We start from the raw sequence: 16,017 nt of genomic DNA, 5'->3' as shown, positions 1-16,017 counted from the left end.
AAAGAAAGAAAGAAAGAAACCTCCCAAAAAGGAAACATCTGGGATTAGATTTATTCACTGTTGAATTCTACTAAATATTCAAAGATTTAATACCATTCCTTCTCAAACTTTTCCAGAATATTAAAGAAGAGGGAACACTTCCTAACTCATTTTATGAGGCCAACATTACCCTGATACCAAAAACAGGAAAGGACATCACAAAAAAAAAAAAAAAAAAAAAAAAAAAAAAAAGAAGAAGAAGAAGAAGAAAAGAAAGAAAATTGCAGGCCAATATCTTTGATGAACACAGATGCAAAAATCCAAAACAAAACACTGTTAAATCTAATAGAACCGCACATTAAAAGGATAATATGCCGGTCAGTGAAATTAGGTTTGTGAACTTTCCACCACATAAGCGCACGGTGGAAAATTCATAAACTTAATTGTTCGAATTCGTACATCATGATCAAGAGGGATGCAAGGAATGCAAGGAGGTTCAACATCTGAAAATAAATGCTAGAAAACACGTTAACAAAATAAAATAGAAACCATATGATCATCGCAATAGATACAGAAAAGGCATTTGACAATATTCCACATCCCTTTATGATAAAAAAAAAAAAAAAACACTCACTAAAATGGGCATAGAAGAAAAGTAACTCAATCTAGTTAAGGCCATATATAAAACACCCTTAGCTAACATCATACTCAATGGCAAAAAAAAGAAAGCTTAAGATCAGGAACAAAACAAGGATGGCCACTCTTGCTTCTGTTATTTAACACAGTACTGGAATCCTGGTCAGAGCAATTATGCAAGAAAAAGAAATAAATGGAACCCACATTGGGAAGGAAGAGCTAAAACTGTCACTGTTTGCAGATGACATGATTTTATATATAGAAAATCTGAAAGACTCCCCCCAAAATAAAAAATAAAACAATACCAAAAAAACAACGGTTAGAAATAATTTAAAAATACACTTAAGTTACAGGACATAAAAGTAATTTACAAAATCTATTGCATGTCTGTGTACTAACAATGGACTATCAGAAAGAGAGATCAAGAAAACAATCCCATTTACAATCACAAAAAAATGAATAAAATACCAAGGAATAAACTTAACAAAGGAGGTGAAGGACCTGTACATGAAAAACTACAAGACATTGTTGAAAGGAATTGAAAGAGACACACAAATGGAAATATATTCTGTACACATGGGTTGGAAAAATTAACGTCGTTAAAATGCCCATATTACTTAAAGCAATCTATAGATTTGATACAATCCCTATCAAAATCCTGATGTCATTTTTCACAGAAATACAACAAAATATCCTCAGGTTTGTATGGAACCATAAAAAATGCTGAATAGCCAAAGCAATCCTGAGAAAGAAAGAACAAAGCCAGAGGTATCATATTCCCTGACTTCAAGCTATACTACAAAGCTGCAGTAATCAAAACAGCATGGTATTGGTAGAAAAACAGACACAGTAACCAATGGAATAGAGAACCCAGCAATAAACTCACACATATATGGACAACTAATTTTTGATAAAAGAGCCATGAATATACAATAGAGAAAGGAAAGTCTCGTCAATAAATGGTGTTGGGAAAATTGGACAGACACATGCAAAAGTATGAAACTAGACGACTACCTTTAGTACACAGAAATTAATTCAAAATGGAATAGAGACTTGAACATATGACCTAAAACAATAAAATACATACAAGAAAACAGGCACTAAAATTGAACTTTGACTTAGGACTTTTTGTGAATTTGACCCAAAGACAAAGGGAAGTAAAAGCAAAAATAAATAGATAAGACTAAATCAATTTAAACTGCTTCTGCACAGCAAAAGAAACCATCAAAAACAAACAAACAGAAATAAAGGCAACCAACCAAATGGGAGAAGATATTTGCAAATGGTACCTCCAATTAGGGGAGAATATACAAAATATATAAAGAGTTCACACAACTCAACAACAAAGAAAACAATTTGATTAAAAGAAACTGGGCAGAGGACCTGAATAGACAGACACTCTTCCATGGAAACATACAGATAGCCAACAGACATATGAAATGATGTTCAACATCACTATTTTTTAGGGAAATGCAAACCAAAGTACAATGAGATACCACTTCACACACGTTGGAATGGCTATTATCAAAAAGACAAGAAATAAGAAGTGTTAGAGAGGATGTAAGAGAAAGAGAATCCTCATACACTGTTGGTGGAGATGTAAGTTAGGCAAACACTATGGGAAATTGCGGGGAGGTTTCTCAGAAAAATGTGAATGGAACTATGATATCATTCAGCAATTCCTCTTCTGTGTATTTACTCAAAAAATATGAAAACATGTATTAGGAAACAACCTAAGTTTCCAGTGATGGATGATTGGATAAAGAAGATGTGGTATATATACACGATGGAATACTCCTCATCCATAAGAAAAATAAAATATTGCCATTTGTAACAATATGGATGGATCTTGAGTATATTATGCAGAGTGAAATAAGTCAGATAAAAAAGGACAAAAAAATATGATTTCACTCATATGTGGAATAGAAAACAAAAGTAACAAACAAACTAACAAAAATACTCATACTGAGAGACAACTGAATGGTGGTTACCAGAGGGGATTGAGGGTGGGGGACGGTTGAAGGGGATAAAGGTCAAATACATGGTAACGGAGGAAACTAGACTTTGGGTTGGGAGCATGCAACAGAGTGTACAGATGTCAAATTATAAGCTTGTACACCTGAAAATTATATATGTTACTAATCAACATCACTCATATACATTTAATTTAAAAAACAAAACAAAACAAAACAAAACAAAAACTGGTGATAGAAATCAGGAAATGCCTTGATTTACTCCAGGCCTTTACATTGACGGTATGCTCTTCTCCACGCAAATTCCTCCCTGCCTTTAAGTATTGATCAGAATTTATCTTTTTTATGAAGTTCCACCCTGACCACCCTAAAATTGTAGCACGCCCTTCTTCACAACACAACTTACCCTTACATGGCCTAAAGTATTGTTTCTATAGCCCTATGCTTTTCTAAATACTGAAATTATTTATTTTTATTGTCTACTCCCCATAGTTACATTGTACATATTTGAGGGCATGTTTAACTTGCTTGTTTATTTGTTTTGGTGTTTAAGTGAATTAGCCCAGGTGTCTAGAATAGTTATGGGAGTACTATAGATCTTCAGTAATATTCGCTGGATGAATATATGTAATATGTATATAAAATTACATATATGTAGATATGATACTGAAGATCAATTACATATTATAATATACATATAATATGTTATAATATGCATTATATATTATACTATATATGTAATATATATAGTATAATATATAGGATATATGTATCACATGTAGTATTACATATATATATATATGTGTATATATATATATATAAAAATAATATATATGATGCTTTGTTCTCTCACTTTTGAAAGAACTTTCTATCAGGAGAAAATAAATTCAATTTCTCCAATGGACCAAATTCACAGCTAGGGTATAGATTCTCTCCCTACCTACATCTGTAGAGTCATGAATTAAGGCCAATATGTCCCACCTTTAATCCTCAGTTTCCACATGTGTCGTGCTCCATCTAGTACTCCACAGAGAATGAAATACAAAGACAGGACACCTGAGAGGAAAATTTAGCAGCCAACCTCTGCTTTCAGACGCGTGTGTGTGTGTGTGTGTGTGTGTGTGTGTGAGTTTTCTTCCCCCCCTTCCTTTCTCCTTGCCCATTAACAGTCAGTCGGTTACAACAATTTGCAGACTGTATCGTATCGCCAGACATGAGAAGGGGGCCGCAAGCTTCCGAGGTATAAGACACGGATGAATTCAAAACAATACAAAGCTTTTGGCTGCTGATGGGACCTTAAGGGGCTTCAGACACCAAATAAGAATTAGTGAAACTACTAGAAGGTGGTACATGTACCAGCGCTCTGCACAAAGTGGTTTTCCAGAACTCATACCATTAATAATGATATTGTTAATATGATTACAACCCGGGTTTAGCCCATATACAAAAATAGTCCATGGTAACATTGAACTTTACTATTTGATATGGATTCTAGATTATGGGGGAGAGATCTGGGCAGCACTAGAAGAAGGGAAAGGTGGAGAGATACTTTCTCATTTTTTGGAGCCAAAGCCAACATGGGCAAACATATTCAAGCACGCAATGGTTTGGACTCACACACTGAGTAGATCCACCTAAGCTTACCCCAGTCCTGAAAGAGCTTTATGCTCTGAATAAACCCACCTTCTCTCTAGGCCACTTGGGTGCAGCTTATGTGAGTTAGGATTTAGAATAGGGGTGTCCAAACTTTTTCAACGTTTTTTTATCAAGGGCCATATGTGGTAAAATACATAAACAGCCGGGCCACTCACTCGAGGTGAAGTACGTATTGCCTCACCTGGTTTATTTAAGTAAACTAAACGTATTTTTGGAATTCGCTGCGGGCCAATTAACAATGGATTGCAGACAGCAGTTGGCCCGCGGGCTGCAGTTTTGACACCCCTGATTTAGAAAGCAAGCAATTCATATGAAATAGTGCTCAATGATTTATAGTTGTTTGAAACTAGGGAAACTGATTCACCATTTATAATAGTTCTTTCTTTAAAAAGACACTGACTAACAGACATCTCTAACTGGAATTCTAGCTTTAAAAGATAACAAATGGGCTTGAATAACATTTTAGGCAGAATGAAGAGTAACAGTTTTGCATGAGTCTAGTCCTTCAGGCTGTCTGGCCCTGGTAACCACCCCTAAGATACTTGTGGTTTTCATAGCACCTTCACCATCTTTTTCTCATGACCTACATATTCTTGGAAAATCCACATTGGCATTTCTCTTCTTTCATGTCTCAGTGACTTTCATGGGACATTAGCAGTGAAAGAAATTCAGGGAAAGTTGTTGCTATTTGTACAGATGCATAATTTGTAAATTATATGTTTGTAAATCAGGAGCTATATAAAAATCAAATCCTGACTAGGCAAAATTTCACCATAGTAGCATTCTCAGACAATATTATTATTGTATTGTATTATTATTCTACTTTAAAATGGCAAATTTTGAAAAATGCTCCCTAATAAATATTTCTTTCATTTTCAAAATATATATTAAGTGGCTGTTATACGCGTATACTCAACAGAAACAAAACAGCAATTTCCAAAGGGAACCTAGACCTAACCCCATTCAGCTTAACGATGTATTAAGCGTCTCCACCTTGCCCACACCTGTGGTTTTGGATACATTATCATCTTATGGATAATAATTTTAATCTACTGAAGTATTTCCAGTCATAAAAAAAACAAAAATCTCCAACGGATTTTACTAAATTTTTCATGGAAAGAAATTGACAAAGCCAAGACTCAAAATCAGTTTGCAAACCAGAAATTGGAGGTTACAGACCAGCCTTATATGTGTTAAATACGGTGTTCAGAAGGATTATTTTCCCTTTGGTATTTTCAAAAAAAATAATTTTTGTGTCTATATATTAAATGTTTTGCTCTGAAATCTGGCCCACTTTACTCAGTTGTGATACTTGTCTGATTTGGTAAGCATTTAAGTTTGTAACTCTGTCTCTGAACATTGTGATTAATCAATATCCTACTAGTGAATACTTTCCATGAATGTGTTGGTTATATGTGCATATGTATATAGGCATAGATATCTATAAATATGCAGAGGGTGCCAAAAAATGTATACACGCTTTAAGAAAGGGAAAAAAAAAACTGTATTAAAATGTAATACTCGATATATACCAATAACAAAAGATGAACACAAGTCATGTTTGACTTCTGCAATTACAAGAGGTGCTCAAAGTGGTTACCATCAGCATAATTTTAATGCAGTTTTTTTTCCATTCTTAAAATGTGTATACATTTTTTTGGCACCCTATGTATATGTATGTATATATAAACATGTATAGATATATAGATATATAGAGAAAAACACAGAGAAAGAAATAAAAAAAGAGAGGGAGGAAGGGAGAAAAGGAGGGAGGGAAGAAGAGAGAGAGAGAGAGAGAGAGAGAGAGAGAGAGAGAGAGAGAGAGAGAGAGGAAGGAAGAATAGCAGAGAGGAAGGATAGATGTGTATTCTTCAAGACATTTTTATTTTAGTTTCTGTGCTACCTGCTGTGCTATTCCAGGCTTGCTCCACTCTGACCTGTGAAATCCCTTGTTTTCTAGATGGAGTCCCATTTACCTGGTGGATTGGGCGGTCCAAGGAGAGGCACCCTTACTGGGGAGGTGCTCCTCCTGGAGTTCAGCAATGCGAATGTGGCCTGGATGAGATTTGCCTGGATATTCGACACTTTTGCAACTGTGACGCTGACAAGGATGAATGGTAATTGGAATCATGATTCCTGCCGTTGGGGAGGAAGCATGTTAATAAGACACATAACATTTCTCCTAAGAGAAAAGAACATGGATGAGACATTCAGTATGAACTTGGGCTCCTTAAGGAATGTGATAGTTTTTAACTGAAAATTTCCAGTGCTAGTACTTTTATCGCTTTTACTGAGGTTTGTAACATAAAGCACTTTGTCCCATCATTGCCTCCTTATATTCTGAATCAGCTATTTTAAACAAAGAAATGATATGTAGTATTTAGCTTTGTGATTTAGTCAGTGTTTCTCTAATGCACGGAGTACAGGTGTTAGGAGAGAATGTTGGAGACAGGGATGTGTAATTTATACAGACTATTTCTTCATCCTTGCATTCCCGCTGATGTTTCAATCACCAGCCTACCTCATTACCGCCAATAAAAATATAGCAAAGGGAATTTATATTTAACGAGCATCTATTTGATCCAATAACAACCTAATAATTCCTTATAATTTTCTCAGTTTTTCGTCTTAAGGTTGAGGAATGTGGATTGGAAAGAAGTTAAATAAATTTCCCAAGGTCACACACATCGATTGGACAGATCTAGAATTTGAACACGGGTATAGCTGAGGCCAGAGTCTCTCACGCTCCCACACCAAATGACCTATCAGATACAGTTTAGTTTCTTCCCCCATGTCTGTAACATCTACTTTTCCTTTGTTCCCCAGGTGAACGGCTTGTTTTTCACTGTATTGATTACAAAAAATAATGCACACATCATTTCCAACCCACTTTTGTTTTGACTGAATTTAACGCATCCTTTAGTTTTGGCTTTGTAATTTTGCTTGCTTCATCAAATGCTGCTCCATATAATTAGGAATTTCTATGTCAAGCCGCTTTCAACCCAGTTAAAATGTATTTTCAGTACTTTTCTTTCACTTTTAAACAGGAGGAACTGTTTCAAATAAAATTTAAGGTTGAGTTAAAACCTCATTTTTGTGAGGAAAGGACCAAATCTTTGTTTCCATCAGGTTTTACTAGATGGACCACTCTTTCAGAATGCTGTAGGGCTGCTTGGACCCCAAGGCAAGTTACTTGGGTACCTTTTCCTAACCTAGAAATATTCACATATGTTAATTCAGATGAAGTTGACTGAAGGTAGGATGGAGTCCCCGTTTTTTGCCTTCCCCCCTTTACCCTGCAGTGACTTCCATCATAGTATTATGGATGCCTGCAAATCCAATGTTCCTAATGGAGACTATGTCTCTTTTAACATTATGTCCCTCAAGACCTACTCCTGTACAGTAGAAATTCAGTGGTAGTTAGATGAATAGATGCATTTAGAAGATCTTTGAGGAGAAGAAGTGATCAAAAAATGGCATCTATAAAGTTGAGAGCTATATGTTGAAGGGTTACACAGTTGTATTGCCAGGAAAACATGTTCAAAATTCTCTGCAACCAGAAGCTTAAATTTACTCTTTTCTTAAATTGTTTAAATTTCATTCATTATACAAGATATTAGAAATTTACAGATGCACAGACTTGAATGGAAACATCTTCATTTCATTGTGTATAATCACTGAAGTTGTTATTGGAAGTAGAATATAAAAAGTTATTGGGAAGATGAAGTGTTTTCCTAATTACCTTCAACTCTCACTCTTTTTATTTTGGGGTGAATTTTGATCTTTGCTTACTGTCTCATTCCCTATGGTGTAGCCCTTTCATATACAGCCCTTTCCATACTGCCTTCATGCCTTTCCTTCCTAGGGAACAACTGACCAGGGCTGAGTTTAATTTGCTGAACCCTGAGAGGCAGTGGTGGAGAATGGCATCACATCACTTAGAAGGAGAAGATGAGACTATCATGTTGAGTTACCTCCACACTCTTTTAAACAGCACTTTCCATTGATCATCGCTTCTCTTCGGATTGCAGCTTCTTCCTCCTTTGACTTGCTCACTAGTTCACTGAACTTTGAACCCCTCATATGTTGACTTAACTTCATCATCTAGGCTATACTTAGAAGAACTCTTCAAAACATCTTTTCCTTAAACTCTGGGGCCATCAATATGTCTATCAGCAGAGTTATTGCATATTTCATAACCCTTCCTGTTTCCTTTAGAGCCAGGGGGAAGCCCCATCACCTGCCACTTTCGGTGGCAAGTGACCTCTATTAGGGCATTAGCATTCAATTTTAGATATAGGTTTTGTTCAACAATGAACCTCCCAAAGATCAAGAGAAATGATTTGACCTTCCCTTCGTAAAGATGCCTACTCCATGCAGGGGCATACCAGAGGAACATGTTAGGTATCTCGGGGCAAAAATCAGCTGAGATGGGGACGTCCATTCTGTCACTGTCATGAGGGAGCAGAGGCTGAGATTCTGAATTAACTCTTTTGGGTTTCACTCATTGTCTTAGGACAAGTCATAGTCTGTCGTGAATGATTCTGGAAAATAATTTGTTATAGAAGCAACTGTATGTACTAACTGTATGCACTACTCCATCTGACATTTTCACATGTTTACCAAGTGCCTACTGTGCACCAGACAGGTAGTCAATCCACTGTGCGGAGAAAGTCAAGAGCGTTATAGTCCCTGACCTTGAGGGATATGCAGCACAGTAAAAAAGAAAAAAGCTAGTTAGTTAGCAATACATGGACCAGTGAGATGAATTTTGTAATAAAGATAAACGTAGATAGTCCCAGAGTTAGAGAGCATATGGGCTTAGATTAGTTAGATTTCAAGGAAAGGGGTAGATTTCGAAGAATCAGAAGTCACCTAAGGTTAGTTTAGTACAGGTAGGTGAAACCTCTGTGTGCTCAGACAGGGAAATGTGAAATAATATCAAAATCACCCAAAATTTACCCAAACACAAGTATGTAGGTATGGCTGTTGCACAGTTTTCATGTGAAGAATTTATAAGAGATGAAGGCAGGGAAGGAAGTCAAATCCAGATCATAAAGCTCCTTGTATGTAAAAGAACAATGAGAAAGCTTTGTAAAAAGGATTGCAGAAATAGACTATACTTTCAGATATAAAACACAGCAGAGCCTAGTGGAAATGCACTCATTTTTATTGATTCAAATCTATTATTTACTGCACAAGAAAAAGTACCAAAAGAAAAAAAATAACAAAATTGTGAAGTAGTTAATCATGTTACTTAACATTTTTCAGCCTCATTCTTTGTTAACGTGATCAATCTGGCTTTCCACATATTTCAGATTTTTGTTTCAGACAATCATGCCCCTTTAAGTATCACTGTTGCTCCTAAGAAATCTCAGATATTTTTCCCTTGTAAAGTTTCCTTAAGTCTCTGCTCTTGGTAAAGTGAATCTGAAAACTGATTTGGGCTGCTATACCATCTAGTAGATAGCAGTTTAATATATTACAATTCCTAGATAATGTCACTTAAAAATGTTAATCTATCATACACTGAAGTTTTCTTATTTTTTAATCTATCTCATATAATCACCCCAACAACCCTTGAGGTTGGTTCATAATCTCCTTTCCCCAGAAAAGGAAACTGAGGCTCTGAGCTGATAAATGGTTAAGGTCACATGACTAAAAGGGCAGAGTTGGGTTCCAGCTGAATCCAAGTTTGCTCTTGCTGACTACACCAAAGAAGCTGCTACGTTGGGATTTTGACTCATGGCAGCCAGTGAGACCTCTCCCTGGGCCTCTCAAGTCACATCACAGCAGTGTGTGTCTTTCTTTTTGCAATGTCAGGCTGTTCAGTGTCATCTACCTTCTAAGCCTCTGGTAATTGATAAAACTTTAGTAAACCTCCATCACTGAATAATGTGTGCTCATATATTTCAATGAGACCTAAATAAAGGAGGAAAAGGAGTGTTCTGAGTATGGGTTAAACTGAGGCAGCTCATAAAATGGATATGGTTGGAGGGAGGAAAAAAGAAGTCACTTAATGAAAACCAAAAGCACAGTCCCTTCCTAGAGTTAAGGGAAGCCCCAGTAGACATCTAAATCAGGTGTACTATGGAGTCACTTTTCTAGGGGTTTATACCCCAGCCAAAGAATCAAGCAGGGAGGAAAAAAGAAGAAATGAGAAAACTTGTCATGAATAACAGTTTCATAGTCAATGATTGTTTGCAAAGGAACTTCTCTCTTCAACTTAGTGATTCAACCTATTGAAATCCTCCTTATCAGGTATTTTCTTATCTAACTACTTTGGACTGATGGACTGTTGAAAGGAGGAAAGAAAACCAGTGATAGATTCAGCATGGAGATGCTAGTACAGGAAAGTATTGGGTTGTGTGGAAAGTGGAAAAACCATCATCCCTATGGAGGGATACTAATAGAGGTACAAGGAATGATTGTAGATGGATATAAAAAAAAATGATAGCGTATGATTACAAACCATGGTTGTACAGGGATACAAAGGGTGGTTTGGGTGGCAAGTTGGAGGAGGCAGGTAGGTGGTCCAAAATGTGCCTCTTGATGATGGCACGTGGGCCAAATGGCGGTTTTCTCATTCAAACATCCAGGTGGTACTAAAGTAAAGCGCTCTTGTATTTATAAGAAAATGCAGACATATTTATTTGATTTTTAGTAATTCAGTTCTTTGCTCTTCCTACACACTTGTATAAAGAGATGTGGCACAAAATAGAGAATGAAAGTGATGTAAGGTTTAAATTCTGATACGTTTAAACATTTTGCTATAGATTTGTTTTCTCCTGGTTATCAAAGTGTAGTTAGAAGTGATCACTCTGCTCCAAAAGTTATCTTTCTATACATTTTTTTTCCACTTTTGTTATTGGTGTCTAATCCCGTCGTAGGACCTTAATCTCCACAAAAGCCCTTCATTTCTTTCCCATGAGAATGAATGAGACAATTGCATTTAGGAGGAGGATGCTGGATACATACAAGGGGTTTCGGGCTTGGCTGTTTCCTCATAGAGGCTGTTCATTGATCTCTCAGACCTTCTTTGATTTCCTCAAGACCTCCACCCCTGACATTGCCAGGCGTGGTTCAGTGAGGGTTCTTCATACTTGGTAATATCCGAGATATTACCAAGAGGATTCTGACTCTTGAGAGAGAGAAAGGGATCACCTCAGTACACACTAAGGCTTTAGCTCATCAAAAAAAAATATAATACAATTTCTGCTTGTTGAATTTTGTTATTTTTAAATCTGTTTATGAACTAGTCCACTAGTTACTGAGTTTTAGAAGTGACTTTGCCCCAAGCAGGCAGAAATTATGAATTTCATATGGGGTTTTACTCACTCGGTCCCTGAAATTTCACATGCACCTAGCAATGTAATGAAGCCATTACCTCATGTTGGAGAGAAGTATGCTTGGCACATGGTATGTCCTACATGCATTAACTGTTGAGTGAATTAATGAAAAAATAATAATCAGTAGAGTTATTTCCCTTCTCCCCAGCCTCTCTTCTGGCCAAATGTGCTCTCCCTCCACTTGGTAGTTACAATCAGCTGTTTTAGTCATTAAATTTTCACTTAAAGTATATATACCGGAGCAACTTGATACTGGCATGTTTACACTAATGATCCCAAGACTGGATTTCAGATTGTTTTTTGTTTTCAGACAGAATGTTTGTAGTGTGTCTGTTTGGAGACATAGGAGGCATCGCACACTCAAGAAGAAACAATGCAAAAATATAGAAAAAGAACTTATAACCAGAAGTTGATAATACAAAAACCAACATATCACATCATTATCTTATAGAATTCTAGATGGAATAAAATAGTTTATATTTTGCCAGGGGTAGCATTAAGAAGTTTATTTGTTTTTTTGTTTGTTTGTTTTCATTTAATGATACCACCATCCTCTCATCTATTGGGAAAATAACTAATATTATATAAACAATTTAAGACCTGTTGGTTCTACAAAAAACAAAACAAAATACATAGCTATAAAATACTCCTTTTTTATTCTTAGTGGAAACAATTAAAAATGTAATCTGTCAAGCTGTACAAATATACTATTTCTAAATTATCTGTGGAGTCGTGTTACTTAGGTAATTGCAAAGTTGTGAGTACAGATAGAAATCAAAGTCAGTATCAAGACTGAGAATTTGCATTTTTATAGTATATTTTTACAACAATTTGATTTGGACTATTATCATATACCAAAATATTATAATTCAACTTAAATGTGCAATAAGATTCTGGCTTCTATTTTAATTTCCCTACTTAATGCTAAGGATGTAGCATTACTTATCTAACAATAGCAAACTACTCTATAAGTTCGCTTACAATTGTCAGTTTTGATCCACCCAATTTAGGTGTCTGTATTTAATAATGCATAAGGGAAGTGTTTTCCGTTTTTTTTTTTTTTTTTCTTTCTTAATTTTAGGAGTTTTTATTTAAAAAAATAGATACATCATCATTGCAAAAATTTAAATATTTCAGATTATTTAATTTAAAAAGTAGAAGCTCTTCCTTTACCACCACTTGGAATCATCTCACTTCTGCCCCATATGTAAAATCCAACACCTAGAAATAATAGTTGGGCATGTAGGGTACTTCTACATATAAATATCTTCCTACACATATACCATATTTATTAACATGTAAGTTTGTTTTTTCTTTACTAAATATGAGATTGTATTAATCACATTATTCTGCAACTTGCTTTTTCCACATAAAATATGTCTTGAGGAGCTTTTACTTGGCATCATTAAATAAGCATGAAAATCAGTGCCCCTTGCCCACTGTCATGGCTAAAGTACACCCCATAGTATAGTTTTATCGTTACACATTTTGCCACTCCTTTATGATAAACCTTTTACGTGTAAGTGATTTTCCAGCATTAGAAAAAAATGCTGCAATGAATACTTTTGAATCTTGATTTACACTTTTTTCCACTTTCAAAATTATTCTTTCTATTGCATAGATTCCTAGCTTAGAGTTGTTAAATAACCCACTTTTCTATTTTGATAGACGTGGCCCAATTGCTGAAGGGCCTTAGGACTATGTACAGACCACAGGGGAGTCAGTTCAGAACTGGTGGCCCTGACTCAGGGGGGAAATGGTCCAGACCCTGAGGAGAGACCCGCACCCCAGGGGTATGCAGAACTCACTAGAGTCAAAACAAGGCTACACAGGGAGACATTAGTGACAACCTCTTTTTGCTCAGAACTTGCTGGAACCCTTAGCCAGGTGTCGAGAGCTCTGATGGAACCCCGGTGATACTGTGTTCTTCCTCATGTTGTCTCTCTGAGTTTGTCATTTCTACCATGCCTGGCACTGCTTCCAAAGTCCGTGGAACACTCTCAGCAAATTGCAAATAAATCCCATTGTCTCTGCATTTTTTTCAAAGCATAGAGTCTTTATCATTAAGAAGAAGGAAGAGGAGGGAGAAAAGCAGGAGGAGGAGGAGGAGGGAGAGAAATAGTTCTACTTCCTTTGCAAATACGCCATATACCATATAGGGTTTTAGTGAAAACATTATGAGCTAATACGTGTAATACACACAGAACACACACAATTGTAACTACTTTGGCCGGCAGCACCCTCATTGTCTAGATGTATGATGTAATTGATCTCTAAGTAATATTTTATTATGTAATGGGATGATCAAATCCTGGATTTGTCACTTATCAACAATAGAGCCTAAATCACTTAGCCTCCCTGAGATTCAGGTTCCCGTTTTATTAAAAAATAAATATATATGTATATACACACACACACACACACACACACACACACATACATATCTGGGGAGAACAGGCTGAGTTAGCAATAATTTGTACATCTAACAGATGTACCATATATTTCGTTCTCAAAAATGTGCTAGGCATCATTTTTATTATTCTTTCTATTTTATAGTGTCTTACACTATGAGGCAACATTTATTTATTAAAAAATTAAACTAATTTCTAAGAAAAGTATAAATATATGCAATAGCATAAAGAATTAAATAGCATACCACAACAATCAAAGGTATCATTCAGCCATCAAACTCTAGGAGAAATGAAAACAGAACACTGAAGGCCCCTCCCCCAAACATGGCTGCCCTCTGAAAGTTCACTTAATGGATGGGTCTGCCCACAATAGAAATAAGATTGTGTGTAAATGTGTAACCAAAGAGTTTGTGGACTCCCAGAACCCCTGTCAAGGTGACCCTGTGGAATCTCAGGGAACATAGGCCTGGAAAATGATTGCAAATTAGTAAACTGAAACCTAATCAATTGAATTGTATCTTGTGTGGAGAAAACCTGTGTGAACAGAGTGGGGACAGTCCGTCTGAGACTCAGGAGGACAGTTCAAGGACTCAGGGCTTGTGCTGTCACCCCAGGACTGCCCTAAGAAGATGCAGACTAAATGTGGGAAACGACAGCTTCCACTCACACTCACCAGAGAGCTGCTCTCTGTGGGAGTGAGACCTGGCCTGCAGGACAGGAGTGTGCTGGTTTCAGTGAAGGCTCTGCCCTTCGACTCCTGGGCTCTCCACGTGCAAATGATGCACCCTGAGAAATTTAGCCATCCCTTCCGAGCCCTAGATTCCTCTCCTATACAAGGCAGGGAATGCTTATAACAGCATCACAGGGTTGTTCTGAGAATTAGATGAGATAAGCTTCAGTGACCTGAGGTTGTCAGACGAACCCCAGAGCCACCAGTAGGTTTCAGAAAGAGAGGCCCCAACTCAAGCAATGCCTCGAGCTTACGGATCCTGGTCTTCAGAATGAACTCCTCTCTGTAAAAGGCCATTGTCATACGGGGCGGCCAGTGGGGTCTCAGCTCCCACTCCCCCCATAAGAATGCAGGACATGGCTAGGCCAAAAAGGAACCCCCACGGAGCCATAGGTAGGGGACTCATACCACTATGGTCTCACTGGAGGCTGGATTCACACGACGTGCGACCTGCTGTCCACTTTTCTGCCTGCCAACCGACCGACTCCCCTCGACTCACCAACCAGTGCAGCCGCGGCAGTTATATCAGTGGCCAATTGGCTAACCGGCTACAGCTGACGGCCAACTAGCCACAGCTGATGGCCATCCAATCACAGTTGATGGCCATTTACTACCTGAGCCAGCACCTTTCCATGTGAGGCCGAGAGCCTGGAAACTGCACTCCTGGCTCTGTCCCCACAGCCATTGAGATTATAAATAGCATTTTATTGTTCACACTATTTTCCCCCTTTCTTCCACCTCCCCCCCCCCCACTCCGATTCAAGCCGTTGTTTCTCAGCCTACTTGTGTATGACACAGCTCCCTGGTCCATGCTGGTGTTTTGAGCCTTACAGTCCTCCCAGGTGAGGCAGTCGGTTGCGGGTCATTCACACTATTTGTTATGTTAAGTATTTTGGAATTTGCATTGTACTTGTAAGAAATAGAAACCCCTTTAAAGGGTTTAAGTAATCATGCATGTATCCTGGTTCACATTTATAAGTATGTGTCTGTGGGTAGTGTGGAGAAGAATAAGAAATGAAGCAAGCAGAGAGATTAGCAGCAGGGAGCTGGGTTAGGTCACAAGAGCAAAGCCCCAGGCAGAGTGAGACCTCCAAATAAAATCCAGACCAGGAGGAGGAAGATAGGGCAGCTGAACGGAGAGACAGAAAGTGCGATGGGTGGAAGTTGTTGACCAAGAATGAGGAGGATGTGCAGAAAAATGAGAGATGAAGGTCTGTATGGGTCCAGACTGAGCAAGTAGGGGCACACAGCCAGGTCATTCACATAATTGAGTAACACAGGCA

At 37.4% G+C, this 16,017-nt stretch overlaps 1 protein-coding gene across 4 annotated transcripts in view; it reads left to right on the top strand.

Moving 5' to 3' along the window:
* Positions 1-16,017, top strand: part of CNTNAP5 (contactin associated protein family member 5) — a 769,018-nt gene that overhangs the window by 626,047 nt on the left and 126,954 nt on the right. For all 4 annotated transcript variants that reach the window (XM_033111359.1, XM_033111357.1, XM_033111358.1 and 1 more), the window contains exon 14: positions 6,205-6,361. In XM_033111359.1, the coding sequence (XP_032967250.1) occupies positions 6,205-6,361 (157 nt within the window). The remainder of the gene's footprint in view (positions 1-6,204; positions 6,362-16,017) is intronic.

This window comes from Rhinolophus ferrumequinum, chromosome 8 (assembly GCF_004115265.2).
Source record: "Rhinolophus ferrumequinum isolate MPI-CBG mRhiFer1 chromosome 8, mRhiFer1_v1.p, whole genome shotgun sequence".
NCBI classification, from domain to species: Eukaryota; Metazoa; Chordata; class Mammalia; order Chiroptera; family Rhinolophidae; genus Rhinolophus; species Rhinolophus ferrumequinum.
The sequence above is the reverse complement of the archived record's forward strand: the minus strand, read 5'-3'. Positions and strand labels throughout refer to the sequence as shown.